The sequence below is a fragment of the Stegostoma tigrinum genome, chromosome 13, assembly GCF_030684315.1.
Source record: "Stegostoma tigrinum isolate sSteTig4 chromosome 13, sSteTig4.hap1, whole genome shotgun sequence".
Classification (NCBI taxonomy): Eukaryota; Metazoa; Chordata; class Chondrichthyes; order Orectolobiformes; family Stegostomatidae; genus Stegostoma; species Stegostoma tigrinum.
In genome coordinates, this window is record NC_081366.1 from 45,811,909 (window position 1) to 45,829,416 (window position 17,508).

General features: G+C 42.5%; 1 protein-coding gene across 6 annotated transcripts in view; it reads left to right on the forward strand.

Annotated features, from left to right (window-relative positions):
- The window catches only part of rnf44 (ring finger protein 44), a 137,194-nt gene that overhangs the window by 34,923 nt on the left and 84,763 nt on the right, over positions 1-17,508 (forward strand). Inside the window, exons 1-2 of one of the 6 annotated variants that reach the window (XM_048543401.2) lie at positions 14,940-15,558; positions 16,870-16,988. The exons of 3 other annotated variants lie outside the window; for them this stretch is intronic. In XM_048543401.2, the coding sequence (XP_048399358.1) occupies positions 16,971-16,988 (18 nt within the window). In that variant the 5' untranslated portion in view covers positions 14,940-15,558; positions 16,870-16,970. Of the gene's footprint in view, positions 1-14,939; positions 15,559-16,869; positions 16,989-17,508 lie in introns of those variants that run through there. 2 more of the 6 variants (XM_048543403.2, XM_048543402.1) reach the window with 2 other exon arrangements.

The window sequence follows — 17,508 nt, forward strand, 5'->3', positions numbered from 1 at the left end:
GCAGAGGAGATTTACTAGGATGTTGCCTGGTATGGGGGGGGGAAGGTATTACGAGGAAAGGCTGAGGGACTTGAGGCTGTTTTCATTAGAGAGAAGAAGGTTGAGAGGTGACTTAATTGAAACATATAAAATAATCAGAGGGTTAGATAGGGTGGATCGGGAGAGCCTTTTTCCTAGGATGGTGACGGCGAGCACGAGGGGGCATAGCTTTAAATTGAGGAGTGAAAGATATAGGACAGATGTCAGATGTAGTTTCTTTACTCGGAGACTAGTAAGGGAATGGAACGCTTTGCCTGCAACGGTAGTAGATTCGCCAACTTTAGGTACATTTAAGTCGTCATTGGATAAGCATATGGACGTACATGGAATAGTGTAGGTTAAATGGGCTTCAGATCAGTATGACAGGGCGGCACAATGTCGAGGGCCGAAGGGCCTGTACTGTGCTGTAATGTTCTATGTTCTATTTCTTTCAAGAATAGGATGACAAATTACGTGCATGTATCTTTTGAATGTTTGCGTGAATGGATAACTTTGAATTCCTCGGTGGCACTGACACCTAGAACATTACTAAGAAAGATGTCATTTCATCAATTGTTTGAAGTTTGCCCATTAATTTGGGGTATTTTAAGTTAATTTTTCAAACTACATTTTAAAAGACATGATAGGACACAGGTTTGTGTAAGTTTAAAAAAAAGCATTCTACAACTCAAAATAGAATAAAGCTCTTCTGATTTGTTCTTTAATTATTGTTCAAATAAATTTGGAAAAATAAGCAAATGTGTTTTATTCAAGACTTGACTGAGAACCATTGAATTGTTTGGCTGGTTCAGTTGGCAGTGATTGAACCTGGGAAAATATGCACGCTTCAGATCATCATATGGATTCAGAGAGATGTAGAGCAAGGCAACATGAGGTCCAACTCATCCATGCTGACCCAGATATCCTATATAAATCTTGTCCCAATTGACAGCATTTGGCCCATATCCATCTTAAACCCTTCCTATTCATGTACTCATCAGATGCCTTTTAAATGTTGTAATTGTATCAGCCTACACCACTTCTTCTGGTCGTTCGTTCCATACACACATCACCCTCTGGATGGAAAAGTTGCCCCTTAGATTCTGATTAAATCTTTCCCCTGTTTCCTTAAACCTATGCTATCTCATTTTGGATTCCTACCCCCACCCCAGGGAAAAGGACCTTGTCTATTTACCCTATCCTTGCCCCTCGTGATTTTATAAAGGTCTATAAAGTCACCCCCTCAGCCTCCGACGCTCCGGGGAAAATAGCCCCAGTCAATTCAGCCCCTCTATAGTTCAAACTCTCCAACCTTGGCAGCATCCTCATAAATCTTTCTGAACCCTTTCAAGTTTCATGACATCTTTCCTCTTGTGGGGGACCAAAATTGCATTCAGAATTCCAAAGCGGTCTGACCAATGTCCTGTAGAGCTGCAACATGACCTCTCTACTCCTGTACTCCATGCACTGACCAATAAAGGCAAGCATACCAAACATCTCCTTCACTATTCTATCTATCTATGACTCCATTTTCAAGGAACTATGAACCTGCACTCCAGGGTCTGTTTGGTCAACACACCTCTCCAAAACTTTATACACTTAATGGTTAGTCCTGCCCTGATTTGCTTTTATAAAATGCAGTACCTCACATTTATCAAAATTAAACTCCATCTGCCAGTCCCTGGCCCATTGGCCTATCTGATCTAAATCCCGTTGGACTCTGAGCTGTCCGTTACACTTCCAATTTTGGTGTTATCTGCAAATTTACTAACCATAGCTCCCATGTTCACATCCAAATTACTTATATAAATGACGAAAAGCAGTGGACCAAGCACTAATACTTGTGGCCTAGGCTTCCAGTCTGAAAAGCAACCCTCTATTACCATCCTGTGTCATCTTCTTCCAGCCAGTTCTGTATCCTAATGGCTAGTTCTCCCTGTATTTCATGAGATCTAACTTTGCTAACCAGTCTATCATGCAGAATCTTGTCCAATGGCTTACTGGAGTCAATATAGATCAAGTCTGCTGCTGTACCTTCTTCAGTGCTCTTCATTACTACTTCAAAAAACTCAGCTAAGTTAGTGAGACACAATTTTCCATGCATAAAGCCATGTTGACTATCCCCAATCAATCCTTGCCTTTCAAAATACACGTATATCCAATCCTCAGGATTCTGTCCAACAATTTGCTCACCACCAATGTCAGGCTAACCAGTCTATAGCTCCCTGGCTTTTCCTTATTTTCTTTCTTAAATAGTAGCATCATATTGGCCAGCCTGTAGTCTTCCAGCATCTCACCTGCAGTTAAAAATGATACAAATTGGTCAGCAAGGGGCCCAGAAATCACATTCCTAGCTTCCCTTAAAGTTCTAGGATACACCTGATCAGGTCCCAGGGATTTATTTACCTTTTATGCGTTTTAAGACACCCAGCACCACCACCTCTGTAATATGGACACTTTTTAAGATATCACTATTTATTCCCCATATTCTCGAGCTTCCATATCCTTCTCTGCAATAAACACTGATGCAAAATACTTGTTTAGTATCTCTTGTGGTTCCACGCATAGGCAGTCTTGCTGATCTTTTCGGGACCCTGTTCTCTTCCTAGTGACCCTTTTGTCCTCACTGTGTTTGTAGAATCCCTTTTGGATTATCCTTAACCCTATTTGCCAAAGCAATCTCCTGTCCCTTTTTTTTGCCTTCCTGATTTCCCTCTTAAATATACTCCTACTGCCTTTATATTCTTCTAAGGATTCACTTGATCCCTGCTGTCTACACCTGACATGTTTCCTTCTTTTTCTTGACTAAAATCTGAATTTCTCTTGTCATCCAGCATTCCCTTTCCCTTCACCCCATCAGGACCATACTGTCCCTAGATTCTCAATATCTAAATTTTTGAAGGCTTCCCATTTTACAGCTGTCTCTTTACCTGCGAACATGCACCCCCCCCCAATCGACTTTTGAAAGTTCCTGTTGAATACCGTCCTCTAATTTAAGTTTTAACTTTTAGATCCGGTCCATCCTTTATCATCACTATCTTTAAACTAACAGAATTATGGTCACTGGCCCCAAAGTGCACCCCCATTGACAGCTTAGTCACCTGCCCTATTTCCCAAGAGTAGGTCAAGTTTTGCACCTTCTCTAGAAGGTACGTGCATACCTCAAGAAGGTTTATGAAATCATGAGGGGCATGGATAGGACGAATAGCCAAGGTCTTTTCCCAGGGTGAGGGAGTCCAAAACTGGACGGCATGTGTTTAAGGTAAAAGGGGAAAGATATAAAAGGGACCAAAAGGGCAACTTTTTCATGCAGAGGACGACAATGTGTGTGTGTGTGGAATGAGCTGCCAGAGGACATGGTGGAGGCTGGTATAATTACAACATTTAAAGGGCATATGAACGGGGAGAGTTGAGGGATATGGGACAAAAGATACTAGATTAATTTGGGATATCTGGTCAGCATGGATGAGTTGCACCAAAGTGTCAGTTTCCATGCTGTGCAGCTCTATGGCTCTGTAAACAAGATCACAATTGTAGAATCTGCTTTCTCAGGATTTTTCTAATGAGTTCATTCATCATATGTGGGCATACTAACTAAGCCAGCATTTATTGCTGAGCTCTGATTGCCCCTGAAGGTAGTGTAGGGCTGCCTTCTTGAACCACTGCAGTCCTAGGGTGTGGGGCATTCACAATACTGTGAGGCAGCACGGTGGCTCAGCGGTTAGCACTACTGCCACACAGTGCCAGAGACCTGGCTTCGATTCCACCCTCAAGCGACTGTCTGTGTGGAGTTTGCACATTCTCCCTGTATCTGCATGTGTTTCCTCCCACAGTCCAAAGATGTGCGGGTTAGGTGGATTGACCATGCTAAATTGCCCGTAGTGTTCAGGGATCTGTAGATTAAATGTTAGCCATGGGAATTTCAGGGAAAGGGGATGGGACTGGATGGGATGCTGTCCAGAGGGTCAGTGTGGACGTGTTGGGCTGAAGGGCCTGTTTCCACACTGTAGCAATTGCGATTCTGTCATACTGTTGGGAAGGGAGTTCCCCAATTTTGATCCAGTGTCAATGAAGAAATAGTGATTGTATTCCTAACTTGGAACTATATGTGGCATAAAGGGAAACCAGCAGTTTGTAATTTTCCCTTGTCTCTGCTGCCCTTGTCCTTCAAGGTCATACAGGGGAAAATGCTGTACGAACCTCGGTGAGTTACTCCAAAAAATACTAAATCGAAGAATCTTAAAGCCAAATTGTGAGAAAATGGAGCAGAAGATCTAAAAGCTATTTCTGCCAGGACCATTGAGAAGTCACTTTAAGCTCCAAATCTTAAAGGGTGGTACAACAGCTCAGTGGTTAGATTAGATTCCCTACAGTGTGGAAACAGGCCCTTCGGCCAAACAAGTCCACACCGCCCCTAGCACAGCTGCCTCACGATGCCAAGGTCCTGGGTTCAAATCCAGCCTTGAGCAACTGTCTACATGGAATTTGCACATTCTTCCCGTGTCTGTGTGGGTTTCCTCCAGTTACTCTGGTTTCCTGCAAAGATATGCAGGTTAGTTGGACTGGCCATGTTAAATAGTTCATGGTCTCAAGGGATGTACAGGTTAGGTGGATTAACCATGGGAAATGCAGGGTTACAGGGATAGGGTGGGATGCCATTTGGAGGGGTGGTGTGGACACAAATGGGCTGAATACCGGGAATATCATTTGGGATTCTTGTTTCTAACTACTATCCCAGTCTGTGATCTTATCACTGCTCTGACAAAATAACCTACCAGACTCACTAAACTCCATTGTAAAGTGTAACCACTTGGTTGACTGTTCGAGGTAATTTACAATAGTCTCCGAACTATTTATACCTCCATCGTTGTTTTCAGAGCAGGGAAAAGGGGAGAAAGTTAGCGAAACAAAAATGAAGAGTTTTATTTCTGATTGTGCATTTATCTTCCTGAAGTCTCCACTGGCAGGCTTATTATTGTGTTTGCATAAATGGGTAGTATGAAAAGATCATTAAACTCTGGGTAAAACTTAATAAAGCTAACCAAATTGAGCTTTTGGCTCAGTACATGCCATGGCACAAAGCAAAAGCTGATGTTCGAAATTTGCCTCGTATTAAAAGAAATTATTTTCTCAGTGTTAGGGAAAGTAGGACTTCTAAAAATAAATATTGTGGGGACTGTTTGATCTTCAAATACAGAATGCCCAGCTGTTTGTGTGGGAAAAGGTTGCTAAATGTTGTCAATATCTGTTCAAAGTTTTTGTGTATTTATGAAAGTAAAGGCTGAGATTCAGAAAGATAAATTCTTCTCCTACTACCTCTGATGTGAAGGAAGTTATTTTTGTCATTGTTTATTTTGAATTAAACATACAAGTTTCTTTTAATCAATCTGCAGCTTTCAAAAAAAGGCAACCTGATGCTAACTGCTTCATCGTACACTTACAATTATTAGCTGTAAGCTCCAGGAAATGACAACTATTAGTTAATGCTATTAACACTTTTTTTAATGTTTAAATGGCTAAAAATGTGAAATTGGACTCTTTTAATTTGTTGATTCCTCCAGCTTCAAATTCCACGCTATCCTAAGGAATTTTTTTTTTGTTCTTGATGTCTGCAAAAACCTTTGGAAGTGTTTCTGAAACACAACCCAATAAAATGTATTTAATAATAAGAACATCCTTTTCCTCTTATGAGGTTTTGCTCAAAAGGCTCAGCCAGGACTGACTACATTTTCATGTAAACGTTTCTGTGAAAATTAATTGAGCTGGGGAAATAAATTTGGGTCCAGTCATGGAAACGAAACTCTTGCATTTTGGATGCTAAATTATCTTGCACCAGTCTCCTGCAAGTTCTAGGGCAACAATTAACACAGTCATCTCCTCTGTTTGTACAAAGTTATTTTGTGTTTTCCTTTCAAAAAAAATGCAATAAATTATGAAATGTTAATAATAGTGATAAAGAGTTCATACTTAAGAAAAATTGAATTATGTAATTGAAGTTTGAGTTAATTTTAATTAAACTACTTTGACTTAAGGTGAGCAGATCGTGATTGCAGCCATTGCTTATTTTCTTAAACACTTACCTTGAATTGCTTTTTCTAAAACCCAATTTGGAGTGAGTTCTAAACTATATTTGGTATATTTTAGTGCAGATCTTCTGTTCTGTCAACTGTAATTGGTGCTGCTGTGCCACTGTTGGGGAAAAGGTCATGCAATGTAATTGTCATTGTTTATGATTCTTTTCACAGATATTAATAATAGTAGCTACTGTCATATAAAATCTTAAGATTTGAAACTAAAATACGAAGGCTTGTTTCACTCTTGCCACAAAATCTGGCATCTCAAATCACCAAATATTTATCAGTTTTGAAATCCAGATTGTACATACAGCAGCAGTAATGAGGACCTCTCTTCCCCATACCTGGTTCCTACATTACTGAGGAAAAGCAGTGTTGCATGTAGGATAAAGGTGTGTGTGTTTTATGGTCCAGGGTGTGAAGTGAACAATTCCTGCATCTTGTTTACATTATGGAGATTTAGAAGGTGATTGCTAGTTTGGCAACTCACGTGAAACATTTTTATTTAGCCACAAGACATTGCTTGTGCATCATAGCCATTAGTAGGATTTATTTGGAGTGATGAATGATGGGGTCAAGAATGCTTGGGTCAGGATCTTTAATCAACATAATTGGTCAATTTTCAAGAACCATGTGGAGAATTTTGTGATAACCGATATCCTTCTTCCGTACTTTACGGGTGGCTGTTTATTGCAGTTGCTCTTTGAAGGGCTTCACATCACAGAAACGTGGGCTACTCCTTCATAGAGTGAAATGATTACTCTGGCTATGATGTTATCCATTTTAATTTTCCATTGTACGTTTGTGATTGGAATGAGAAGATACAGTCATCGTGCCTCTCAGAGTAAGTTACACAGGTTCAGCCTCCCAGTCTAGGTAAAGTCCCTTTCACCCTAATTTTGTGCTCCATACTTCCTTGTGCTCTCTGACAACCCCGTCAGCATTAATCGCCCCTGCCCCCCCCCCCACCCACCCCATTCCCACACAGCCCATTTATTTAACTATTTGTCTTCCCATGTTAGGTAGAATAGGCAATGCATTTGCAGTGAGACAAGATTAGATACTAATGGCATTGCACGTAGATGCAAACAGACCTCTTGCCACTCACTAGCATGAATCTAGTCTCACTGTTCAAAGCTCAGTTGCAGAAAAGGATTTTTTTTCTCAAGAATCACATTTCTGTCAATCTGTGTCTCTGGCTCTGGCTCTGCAATGCCCACATCATTTGGACACTGAGAGGATTCCAGCCTATAATCTAGAGAAGTGTGTCATAACATGAAAGACCAGGTCGATGAAAAATAATTTAAAAGACACATTGAAACAGGTGAAATTCTGTTGGGAGATGGATGTTCGTAATGGTCAAATCTATAACTAAATGTGAGACTGAGTAAATGTTGATTTCAGGAACTGGCTATCCACTTTGTAATAATGCATTTGTGCAGAGACCAATTTTGCCATGAGGGGCAAGAGTCAGCACATGGGGATGTAATTTGGAGAGAAGTTGGGGAAAGTGGAGGATTCCGAGTGCTTTGAGCAGAGATCACACTTTTGTGTATCCTTTCTCCATCTTCCCTGTCCTAAGCTGCTGAAAGAGTAGGTGTGTATTCTGGATAATAAAGTGTGAAGCTGGATGAACACAGCAGGCCAAGCAGCATCTCAGCACAAAAGCTGACACTTCGGGCCTAGACCTTTCATCAGAGAGGGGGATGGGGAGAGGGTTCTGGAATAAATAGGGAGAAGGGGGAGGCGGACCGAAGATGGATAGAGGAGAAGATAGGTGGAGAGGAGAGTATAGGTAGGGAGGGGATAGGTCAGTCCGGGGAGGACGGACAGGTCAAGGAGGTGGGATGAGGTTGGTAGGTGGGAAATGGAGGTGTGGCTTGAAGTGGGAGGAGGGGATGGGTGAGAGGAAGAACAGGTTAGGGAGGCGGGGACGAGCTGGGCTGGTTTCTGCTGCACTTTCATTGATATGCTTTTCTCCATGCAGTTTAAGCTGGCAGACCATGCATGCAGGCCGTTGGTTGGGATCCAACATGCACTCAATTTCTGCCATGATTGGTGCTGCATTTGTGTGGTCACTGTTTCCATCAGTGCAAATATCACGGCACATGTGATGAAGTTGGAAGGAGCCATGCTCAGATTTTTCAATCTATTCTATTTCATTTAAATGTAGAAGAAATTGGAATCTGTTTTTATATTTCTTGCTCATTTGTTTTCATTTTATTTGTCTCCCTTTGGTTTCTAAAAGCTCCAATCAAGTTTGCTAATATAACAAGATGTAGAGCTGAATGAACACAGCAGGCCAAACAGCATCAGAGGAGCAAGAAAGCTGACGTTTTGGGCCTAGACCCTTCAGAAATGGGGGAAGGGCGTTCTGAAATAAATAGGGAACGAGGGGGAGGTGGATAGAAGACAGATAGAGGAGAAGATGGGTGGAGAGGAGATAGACAGTCAAAGAGACGGGGGTGGAGCCAGTAAAGGTGAGTGCAGGTGGGGAGTTACAGAGGAGATAGGTCTGTCCAGGGAGAACAGACAGGTCAAGGGGGTGGGATGAGGCTAGTAGGTAGGAGATGGGGGTGGGACTTGGGGTGGGAGGAGGGCATAGGTAGGAGGAAGGACAGGTTAGGGAGGCGGGGATAAGCTGAGCTGGTTTTAGGATGCGGTAGGGGGAGGGGAGATTTTGAAGCTTGTGAAGTCCTCATTGATACCATTGGGCTGCAGGGTTCCCAAGCAGAATATGAGTTGCTGTTCCTGCAACCTTCGGGTGGCAATGTTGTGGCACGGCAGGAGGCCCAGGATGGACGTGTCGAAGGAATGGGAGGGGGAGTTGAAATGGTTCGCGACTGGGAAGTGCGGTGTTTAGTGCGATCCGAGCATAGGTGTTCTGTAAAGTGGCCCCCAAGCCTCCGCTTTTTTTCCCCAATGTAGAGGAGGCCACACCGGGAACAGCGGATACAGTATACAACATTAGCAAATGTGCAGGTGAACATCTGCTTGATGTGGAATGTCGTCTTGGGGCCTGGGATGGGGGTGAGGTGTAGGGGCAGGTGTAGCACTTGCTGGATGTGGTGGGGTTGGAGGGGAGTATGGAGCAGACAAGGGAGTCCTGGAGAGATTGGTTCCTCCGAAAAGCAGATAAGGATGGGGAAGGAAAAAATGTCTTGGGTGGTGGAGTCAGATCACAGATGGTGGAAGTGTCGGAGGATGGTGCGTTGGTCCGTGAGGACGAGGGGGATTCTGTTTTGGTTGTTATTGCGGGGAGGGGGTGTGAGGCTTGAGTTGTGGGAAATGCGGGAGACACGGTTGAGGGCGTTCTCGACCAATGAGGTGGAGGGAGTTGCGGCTCTTGAAAAATTAGGATATCTGAGATGTTTGGGAGTGGAATGCCTCACCCTGGGAGCAGATGTAGTGGAGGTGAAGGAATTGTAAACAGGAGATGGCATTTTTGCAGGAAGGTGGGTGGGAGTTGGTGGGCTTGATATGGATATGTTTCCAGGTGATTGCCAGAGATGGAAACAGAAGTCCAGGAAGGAGAGAGAAGTATCAGAGATGGTCCAGGTGGACTTAAGGTTGGGGTGGAAGGTATTGGTGAAGTGGATGAACTGTTTGAGCTCCTCGTGGAAGCACAAGGCGGCGCCGATACAGTCATCAATGTAACAGAAGAAGAGGTGGGGTTTAGGGCCAGTGTAGCTACAGAAGAGGGATTGTTCGATGTTACCTACAAAGAGGCAGGCATAGCTTGGGCCCATGCGGGTACCTATGGCCACCCCCTTTGTCTGTAGGAAGTGGGAGTAATTGAAAGAGCAGTTGAGGGTGAGGATGAGTTTGGCCAACAGATGAGGGTGTCAGTGGAGGGGGACTGGTGGGGGCTGCAGGACAGGAAGGAGCGGAGGGCCTTTAGGCCATCTGCATGAGGAATGCAGGTATATAGGGATTGCATGTCCACGGTAAAGATGAGGTGTTGGGGACCAGGCAACTGGAAGTTTGAGGAGGTAGAGGGCATGGGTGGTGTCGTGGACATAGGTAGGGAGATAAATTCAATAGCAATGCTGTTGAATGTCCAGGTATAATGCTTACTTGTTGGAGATTGTTGTTACTTATTACTCACACTTTTTTGGCCTGAGCCTTACATGCTGTCCAGGTATTGCTGCACATGGATGTGTACTATTTTCATATCTAAGGTGTCGTGAAAGTTGGCTGAACATTGGACAATCATCTGGGAATATATCACACTTCTGACCTTTATGATGCCTTTGGTAAAGCAGCTTTTGAAGAAGAAGGGTAAAGTAGAGAATGAAAGTAGAATTGCAGTAAACATAGAAACTGACCTTAAAATCCTGTATAAATATGTGAAGAGAAAAAGATTAGGAAAGCCAAACATAGATCCCTTTAAAGTCAGGAAAATTCTAATTGAGAACAATAGAATTACAAAAAGAATTAAGTATGTTATTGGGTTCTACCTTCATAAACAAGGGAACAAGTAACTTCCCAGAAATGTCAGGGAAACAAGGGTCTTATGACAGGGTGGAATTGGAGGAAAAGAGGATTACTAAGAAAATGGGGTTCTGGGGAAATTAATGGGGCTAGAGGCTATATCCCCGAGTACTAAAGGAGGTGGCCCTGAAAATATTGATTACACTGATGGTCATCTTTACAAATTTGAGGGTGGCAGATGTAACCCTGCTATTTTTAAGTGACAGAAAAATCAGGATTACAGACCTAATGTCAGTAGTGGACAAAATTGCTACTGGTCTGTTTTAAAAAATGTGATAGCAAGGACATTTGGAAACTATTAATGGAATTGGACAAAGCCACTCAGGGTTTATGAAAGACAAATCATGCTTGCATCTACTTGAGATTTTTTGTTGATCTAACTATAGAATAGATGAGTAAGAACAATTGGATGTGATATATTCAGATTTTCAGAAGGCTTTTGATAACACCTGTCAAGGGTTTAGTGGACAATGTTAAAGGACATGGGATAGGCAGTAATTGGTATGGATAGAGAATCGGTTGACATACAGGAAACTGTATAAAGAAGTGTCTTTTTCCAAGCGGTAGACTGTGACTAGTGAGGTACTGACAGAAGTGGTGTTTGGTCCCCAGCTATTCACAATATATATGAGTGGACTTGATGAGGGAACCAAATCCAATATTTACAACTTTATCCTGCCCCGTTTCATGTCATCAGTAGAGTTGTGAGGAGAATGCAAGCAAGCTTTGAGATGTTATAAGAGTGAGGAAATACATAGCAGATGCTGTACAATCTGGATACACTTTGGCGTGAAAAACAATGAGGAAGTGTGTTATTTAAATGGTATTATGTTGGGAACTGTCAATGTGCAGAGAGATCTGGGTGTCCTTGTCCTTCAGTCAATGAAAGTCAGCAGACAGGGGAAAGCAAATAGTGTATAGCAGCCTTCATTGTAAGAGATTTTGAATTCAGAAGTAGGAATCTTAATGCATATACACAGGGCCTTTGGTAACACCACACATGGAGTAATTGCATGTAGTTCTGGTCACCTCCCTAGAAGGGATGTACTTACCATCCCTGGTATCAACCAAGTAAACCTCTGCTGTACCCTGTCTCTAACAGACTGTTCTGTGAGGAGAGATTGGTTCAAATGTACTTTTCACTTAGGTTTTCAAGTAAAAGTTTTACAAGTTTCCCCATCAAAGCACCTACATCAATGACAAAAGTCACACATAATAATTTTTTAAAAAGTAAAATTCAGACAAAGTTCATTACAGTTCAGCTAACAGCTCCTGAGGCTCGGGGAAAGCCAAATAAGGAACGATGGAATACCCTGAAGATGCAGCTGGGATAAGCCTGCAACTCTGGGACATGACTGTCATGCCATGCCATTTGAATATTGAGCTGGAAGGTGAAGACTAAAGAGACCACCATGCAAGGCCAAGACCACCAATCCAGGCCTGCCAGGCCAATGGAATACCTGGAAGCCGAATACAAAGAAGACCCCTGTACAAATATAAGACCTCTATGCTGGGACAAGCGTGTAGTGCTGGAACAAGACCACCTGAGGAGTGAGATGAGAAAAATCCTCAAAGGGTGATAAACCTGTGGAATTCTCCTCCACATAGCTGCAAAGGCCAAGTAATTGAATATATTTGAGAGAGTTTTTTTTAAGATTTTTAAACACAGCAAGGGGAATAGGATAAAGTCCGACTATAGCGTTGAAATACATAGAGTCATAGAGATGTATAGCAGAGGAACAGACCCTTTTATCCAGTTTGTCCATGCCGAGCAGATATTCTAGATAAGTCCAGTCCCATTTGCCCATATCCCTCTAAAGCTTTCCTATTCATATACTCATCCAAATGCCTTTTTAAATGTTGTAATTGTACCAGCCTCCACCACTTCCTTTGGCACTTCATTTCATACACGCATCGCCATCTGTGTGAAAAAGTTGCCCCTTAATTCCCTTCTAAATCTTTCCCCTCTCACCTTAAACTTATGCCTTCTAGTTTTTGACTCCCCCCACCCCATGGAAAAGACCTTGTCTATTTACCCTTTCTATGCTCAACGTGATTTTATAAACCTCTATAAAGTCACCCCTCAGCTTTCAATGCTTCAGGCCCCAGCCTACTCAGCTTCTCCCTATAGCTGAAACCCTGTAACTGGCAACATGCTTGTAATTTTTTTCTGAACCTGATCATTGTGGAGTGGGCTTGAAGGACTTTGAACTCCTCTTAGTTCCTATGATAATGTTAGTCAGACTTAGGACAGCATGTTGCAGTGATGTCATGGGGCTGAGCTGATTGACCACCAACAACTACAAGCATCTCTCTCCCACTGCTCCCTATTTATTTCAGAGCCCTCTCCCCATCCCCCTTCTCTGACGAAGGGTCTAGGCCTGAAATGTCAGCTTTTGTGCTCCTAAGATGCTGCTTGGCCTGCTGTGCTCATCCAGCTCCACATTTTGTTAACTACAATCATCTTCCTTTTTTCCTCAGTATGGCTCCAACCCCATCTGCAGTTTTTCCCCTCATTCCCATCGGCTTCAGATTTGCTAGGAGTCATAGAATTCCTACAGTGTGAACCAGGCCATTTGGCCCCACAGATCCGCACTGACCGTCAAAGAACATCCTATCCAGACCCACCCCCCTACCTTATCCCTGTAATTCTACAATTCCCATGACTAATTGTACCTGGCCTGCACATTCATGAAACTATGGGCAATTTAGCATAGCCAATCCACTTGCACATCTTTGGCCTTAGAGGGGAAAACTCACACAGACATGGTGAAAGTGTGCAAACTCCACACAGACAGTCACCAGAGGGTGGAATTGAACCCAGGTCCGCTAGCCATGTGCTGCCCTTCCTTGTCATGACTACTTGACTTCACACTCTGTTAAATGCAACCTTGATGGTCACCCTCACCTGCAAGTTATTTATAAAAGCACTTGCAGCCTTGCTTTTAGTCCTCCATTTGCCATGATATTTCTCAGTCAGTTTGGTCACTAATATCATCTACTACTGTCCTTTTTGCCAGAGAAAAAAATTCCCTGCCTTAATTTTAGTCACTCTTGGATATTCCATTGGATTGTGCTGCTTTAATCCCTCATATCTCATACAGATCTCAGTGAGGGCAACACACACAATTAACAGCTTGTTATCTACCTAGTTTATATCAGGCATTGTAAGATTTCACACCTTTCTTGGATGAGACCAGTTTCCTTCCAGAAGTATTTGTAGACCAAAGCCATCATCCCCTGTGATAAACTTCATATCCACCCCACATCTAGTTGTCTGATTTTTGGCTGCTTATACATTGTCTCCCCCACTATTGCTTCATTGTAGCTGAAGGCATTCTTGTCAATAATCAGTTCCAGGCTCTGTAATTCCCTCTCTGAACGTCTCTACCCTTTCACCACTCCTGTTGTCTTTTGAAACATCTAAAATCACACCGTTTGATCAAACCATTCACTGTATCTCATTTGGCTGGAAATCTTTATTTAAAATTCCATGCCTATAAAGCAGATATTTTTGAAATTAAAGTGTATGTAATGACACAGGTTGTTTGTATCTGATCATCTGGATACAGTGAAGTTGTAACTCATTCCAGAATGAGGAGTGACAGTAAATTCATGGGTTTTTTTTAAAATTCTCTGGCAATTTTGAAACGCACTGGCAGCAGAAAGCAAACATGCAGTGCTCCTTCTCTTTCGGTGCTTTCGCCGGTATAAATAGGCCGATTTCCGTGACCACAGTGACGACAAGAGACTCGGATTTACAGGGTGTAGTAGCCTATTCCGGGAGCAGTTTGCTCCTTCCTATTTCTCCAAACCGACTGTGGTGGTTCCCATTGAACTTAACGTTTAAACAATAGGGAACTTTTTAAAAAAAAGTACAACTTTGAATGTTATTCCTCAGAATTATTCCACTTTTTGGTATCAGATCTTGTGTTGCAGTTATCTAAGATTTTGGCCCACTTTAGCACACCTCATTTATGGTTTCATCGCCTGGTGCCATTCAGTTCCATCGTGGCATTTTGGTGTCTGGGAGGCCCCTCCGGTGTCTGTCAAATAGATCAAGCAGAGCAGGATGCAAGTTGTGCCCTGGAGCCAATACAAGCAAACTCCTCCAATGTAAAGATACACTTCCAGCTATAATCCAGTACACGGCGATGTCATTGTGGGCCGTGCTGTCTTTGCCCGAAGGAACAAAATGTGACCTGCGTCAGCACGTCAGTCCCAGACCAGCTGAAGTGAGTTTTTCATTTGAGAGAGTCATCAGCAGAGTTCATCTTCGCCGCTCTGCCCTCTCTTTTTGATGCTTAAAAGGGGCAGCGTGGGAGGCGAGCGGAACATTACAGAGAAGTCTGTAGCGACGTTAACAAACTCCTTGACTGAAACCAGTGACTTTTCAGAGGTCGCATATTGGATTTTAATTTTTCTTTGCTTATATAAATTATTCTAGAACGGATCCAGTCAGCTGGAGCTGAGTAGATATTGCCTACTGTCTGCAGTCTGTGTGTTATGTGCCTCTTGCCTGGGATCTGGGCTCAGCTGTCAATCAGCAACGTTGTTTGGCGTAGCCAGTTTCAGGGCGCGCACTCCAGCGAAAGCTACACGCCGGGGGTAAAGCCGATCGCTGAGAGCCGCTCTAGCCCATGCAATCCGGACCATTGCTCGGCAGCAGCCGCTCGCTGGCTCTGCACACCACCCAATGCAGGAATTGAGAGCCCGCCTTGTGAACGGAGATCCGCCAGAAAACCGCATTGGTGAAAACCTAGCACGATTACTTACCTATTTATGTTTGGTGACGCCCCTGGACGGTTCCATTTTGAGCCTTGGAGGACCCAGGCAGGGGAAAAAAAATCCGAGAGAAAGAAAGAGAGCTCTTAGATAATAGGAAAGCACTGAACATGTAGTGAGAGGTGGAGGAGGATGAAGTGGGCAAGATCAGCGATTAAAGCGATGTCAGATTAAAAACCTTAATCAGGTATATGTGCATGCTTTTTAAACGTTTTTGTTTTACTCAGTATTGCGCATATTTCGGATAGCAGTATTCGGGCGTATGTTTGCATTGTACGAAGGTTGCACCAAGCCAGCTTTGCTCCGATTGCATTTGGATCGCCAGCCTTAGCTGGCTTTTGTTTGTGCTTTTTTTTTATAACGGCGAGCAGCCCCCGCCTTGTTTTTGTTGGTGCCGCCTTATCTTTTTTTAATTTCCTATTCCCCCCCCCCCCTTTCCTTTCAATGGTTGCTCGGGCTACGCGGCGACTTGGTGCGTCGGTTATTTTTTTTGTTGTTGTATTTATCGGGATTATTGCATGGTCAGTGCTGGGACCGTTTGCATTTCTGTCGGATCATGTTTAGGCCTGAATTGTAGCGCTGCATTGAGAGGAATGCAAAGGCCCTGGGCCTGCTAACTGTTTGATGTCTAATAATTACAGATGAGCAAGAGTGACGGATTTTTAGTGACCCAACAAAGCTTTAGTGCACAGTTTGGCCATTTTTTTTCCAGGGAGGGTGTGTTTCCTGGTCCACTAACATGTGTAATTGTTGTGAAATATTTAAACAACACTTTGCAACTAAGCTATCAATTTCTTTAAAAAATTACAAAGCTTCCCAAAATTTTAAGGTATGTGATAGGCTTTCACTGCAAAGCCTTTCTGTGGCCCTCAGTCTTTTGCTTGGATTCCCTGGGCTTCAAAACTTTGAACAGCACTGATAGAAAGCAGAATCCTTCTCTTCCATTGGCAGTTTTAATCTGGATTGCTGCCTTTATTGTCTACATTGTAAACTCAAGCTTGTGTTACAGTGTCTGTCAAATTTTGCAAAACTTCTTCCTCCACACAAAACTTGCCCTGGCCTCCATGCTGACCTTTTTTTTCTTCATAAAAAAAATTGGTGAAAGTATTTTTAAAAAAAGTTTGTGCATTCCTTGCCTGTTAAACAAGAATGATATTACTTGTATTACTTCTGACAATGTTTCTCAGATGAGAAGTATTTCATGTGTTGGTCATGATGATTATGTTGATTTAAGTTTTTGTGAAATTAAAATAATGAGTTTAAACTTCCAGTTGGCACCTTTGTACAACTATAGGCAGTTCAGTTAAAATCAAAACTGATCCCAATCACTGACATCTTTTACACGCCACCTTTTTTGATATTTTTTTGTTTGCCATTCCTTGTTCCTTTTATCCAGTTACCCCATTGTTCACTGTCCTGGTTCTTGTAAAATGTGATCTGGTCTCATGCGCTCTGAGGTAACAACAGAAATCTACCTTAGTTGTATCTCTTGTTCCAGATCTCTTCTGTGTTGCTATATGGAGAAGGCGGGGCAGCGAGATAGAAGAGACACTATTTAGCAAGAAGTGCTGGGAGGAAGCAGAGGGAAGTGCTCAGGGCATGTATCATCTTTGCAGGGTCTGTGTTTACTTTTATTAATTGCTTACCTATTTTGTAGGGTCTCTGGTTTCTGTTACAAAACAGTTAACAAGTGCTGCTGTACTTAGAAATTGAGTTAATTTCTGGCAAAACCTTTGGGATCTGCAATTTTTTTGAGGGCTACTGAGCTATGGAAATAAGACTGGATTGATTTTAAAATTACTTAGAGTATTTGTTTATGTCGATAGAAAATCCTATTCCTCAAGTAATAGAAGCTTGGTTTTACAGCACAGAGAAAATGAAGCTTTGATTTGTGGTGTAAACTGTTCTGAAGCAAATAAAAAAAAAGTTATCACTTATTATGTTGGTGGGATTGTAGAGATATTGTATTGCATGATCCAGTCTAATAATTTCATAATTTACATCAATGACATTGGCAAGATTAGCATATTTTTGAATTTTAAAAAAAGTAAAATGAATGATTGACTGGATAAACACAGTAGAGAGTTTTATGGAGTGAACTTTTTAGTCAGTTGGTAACAACTCACTAATGAAAGGA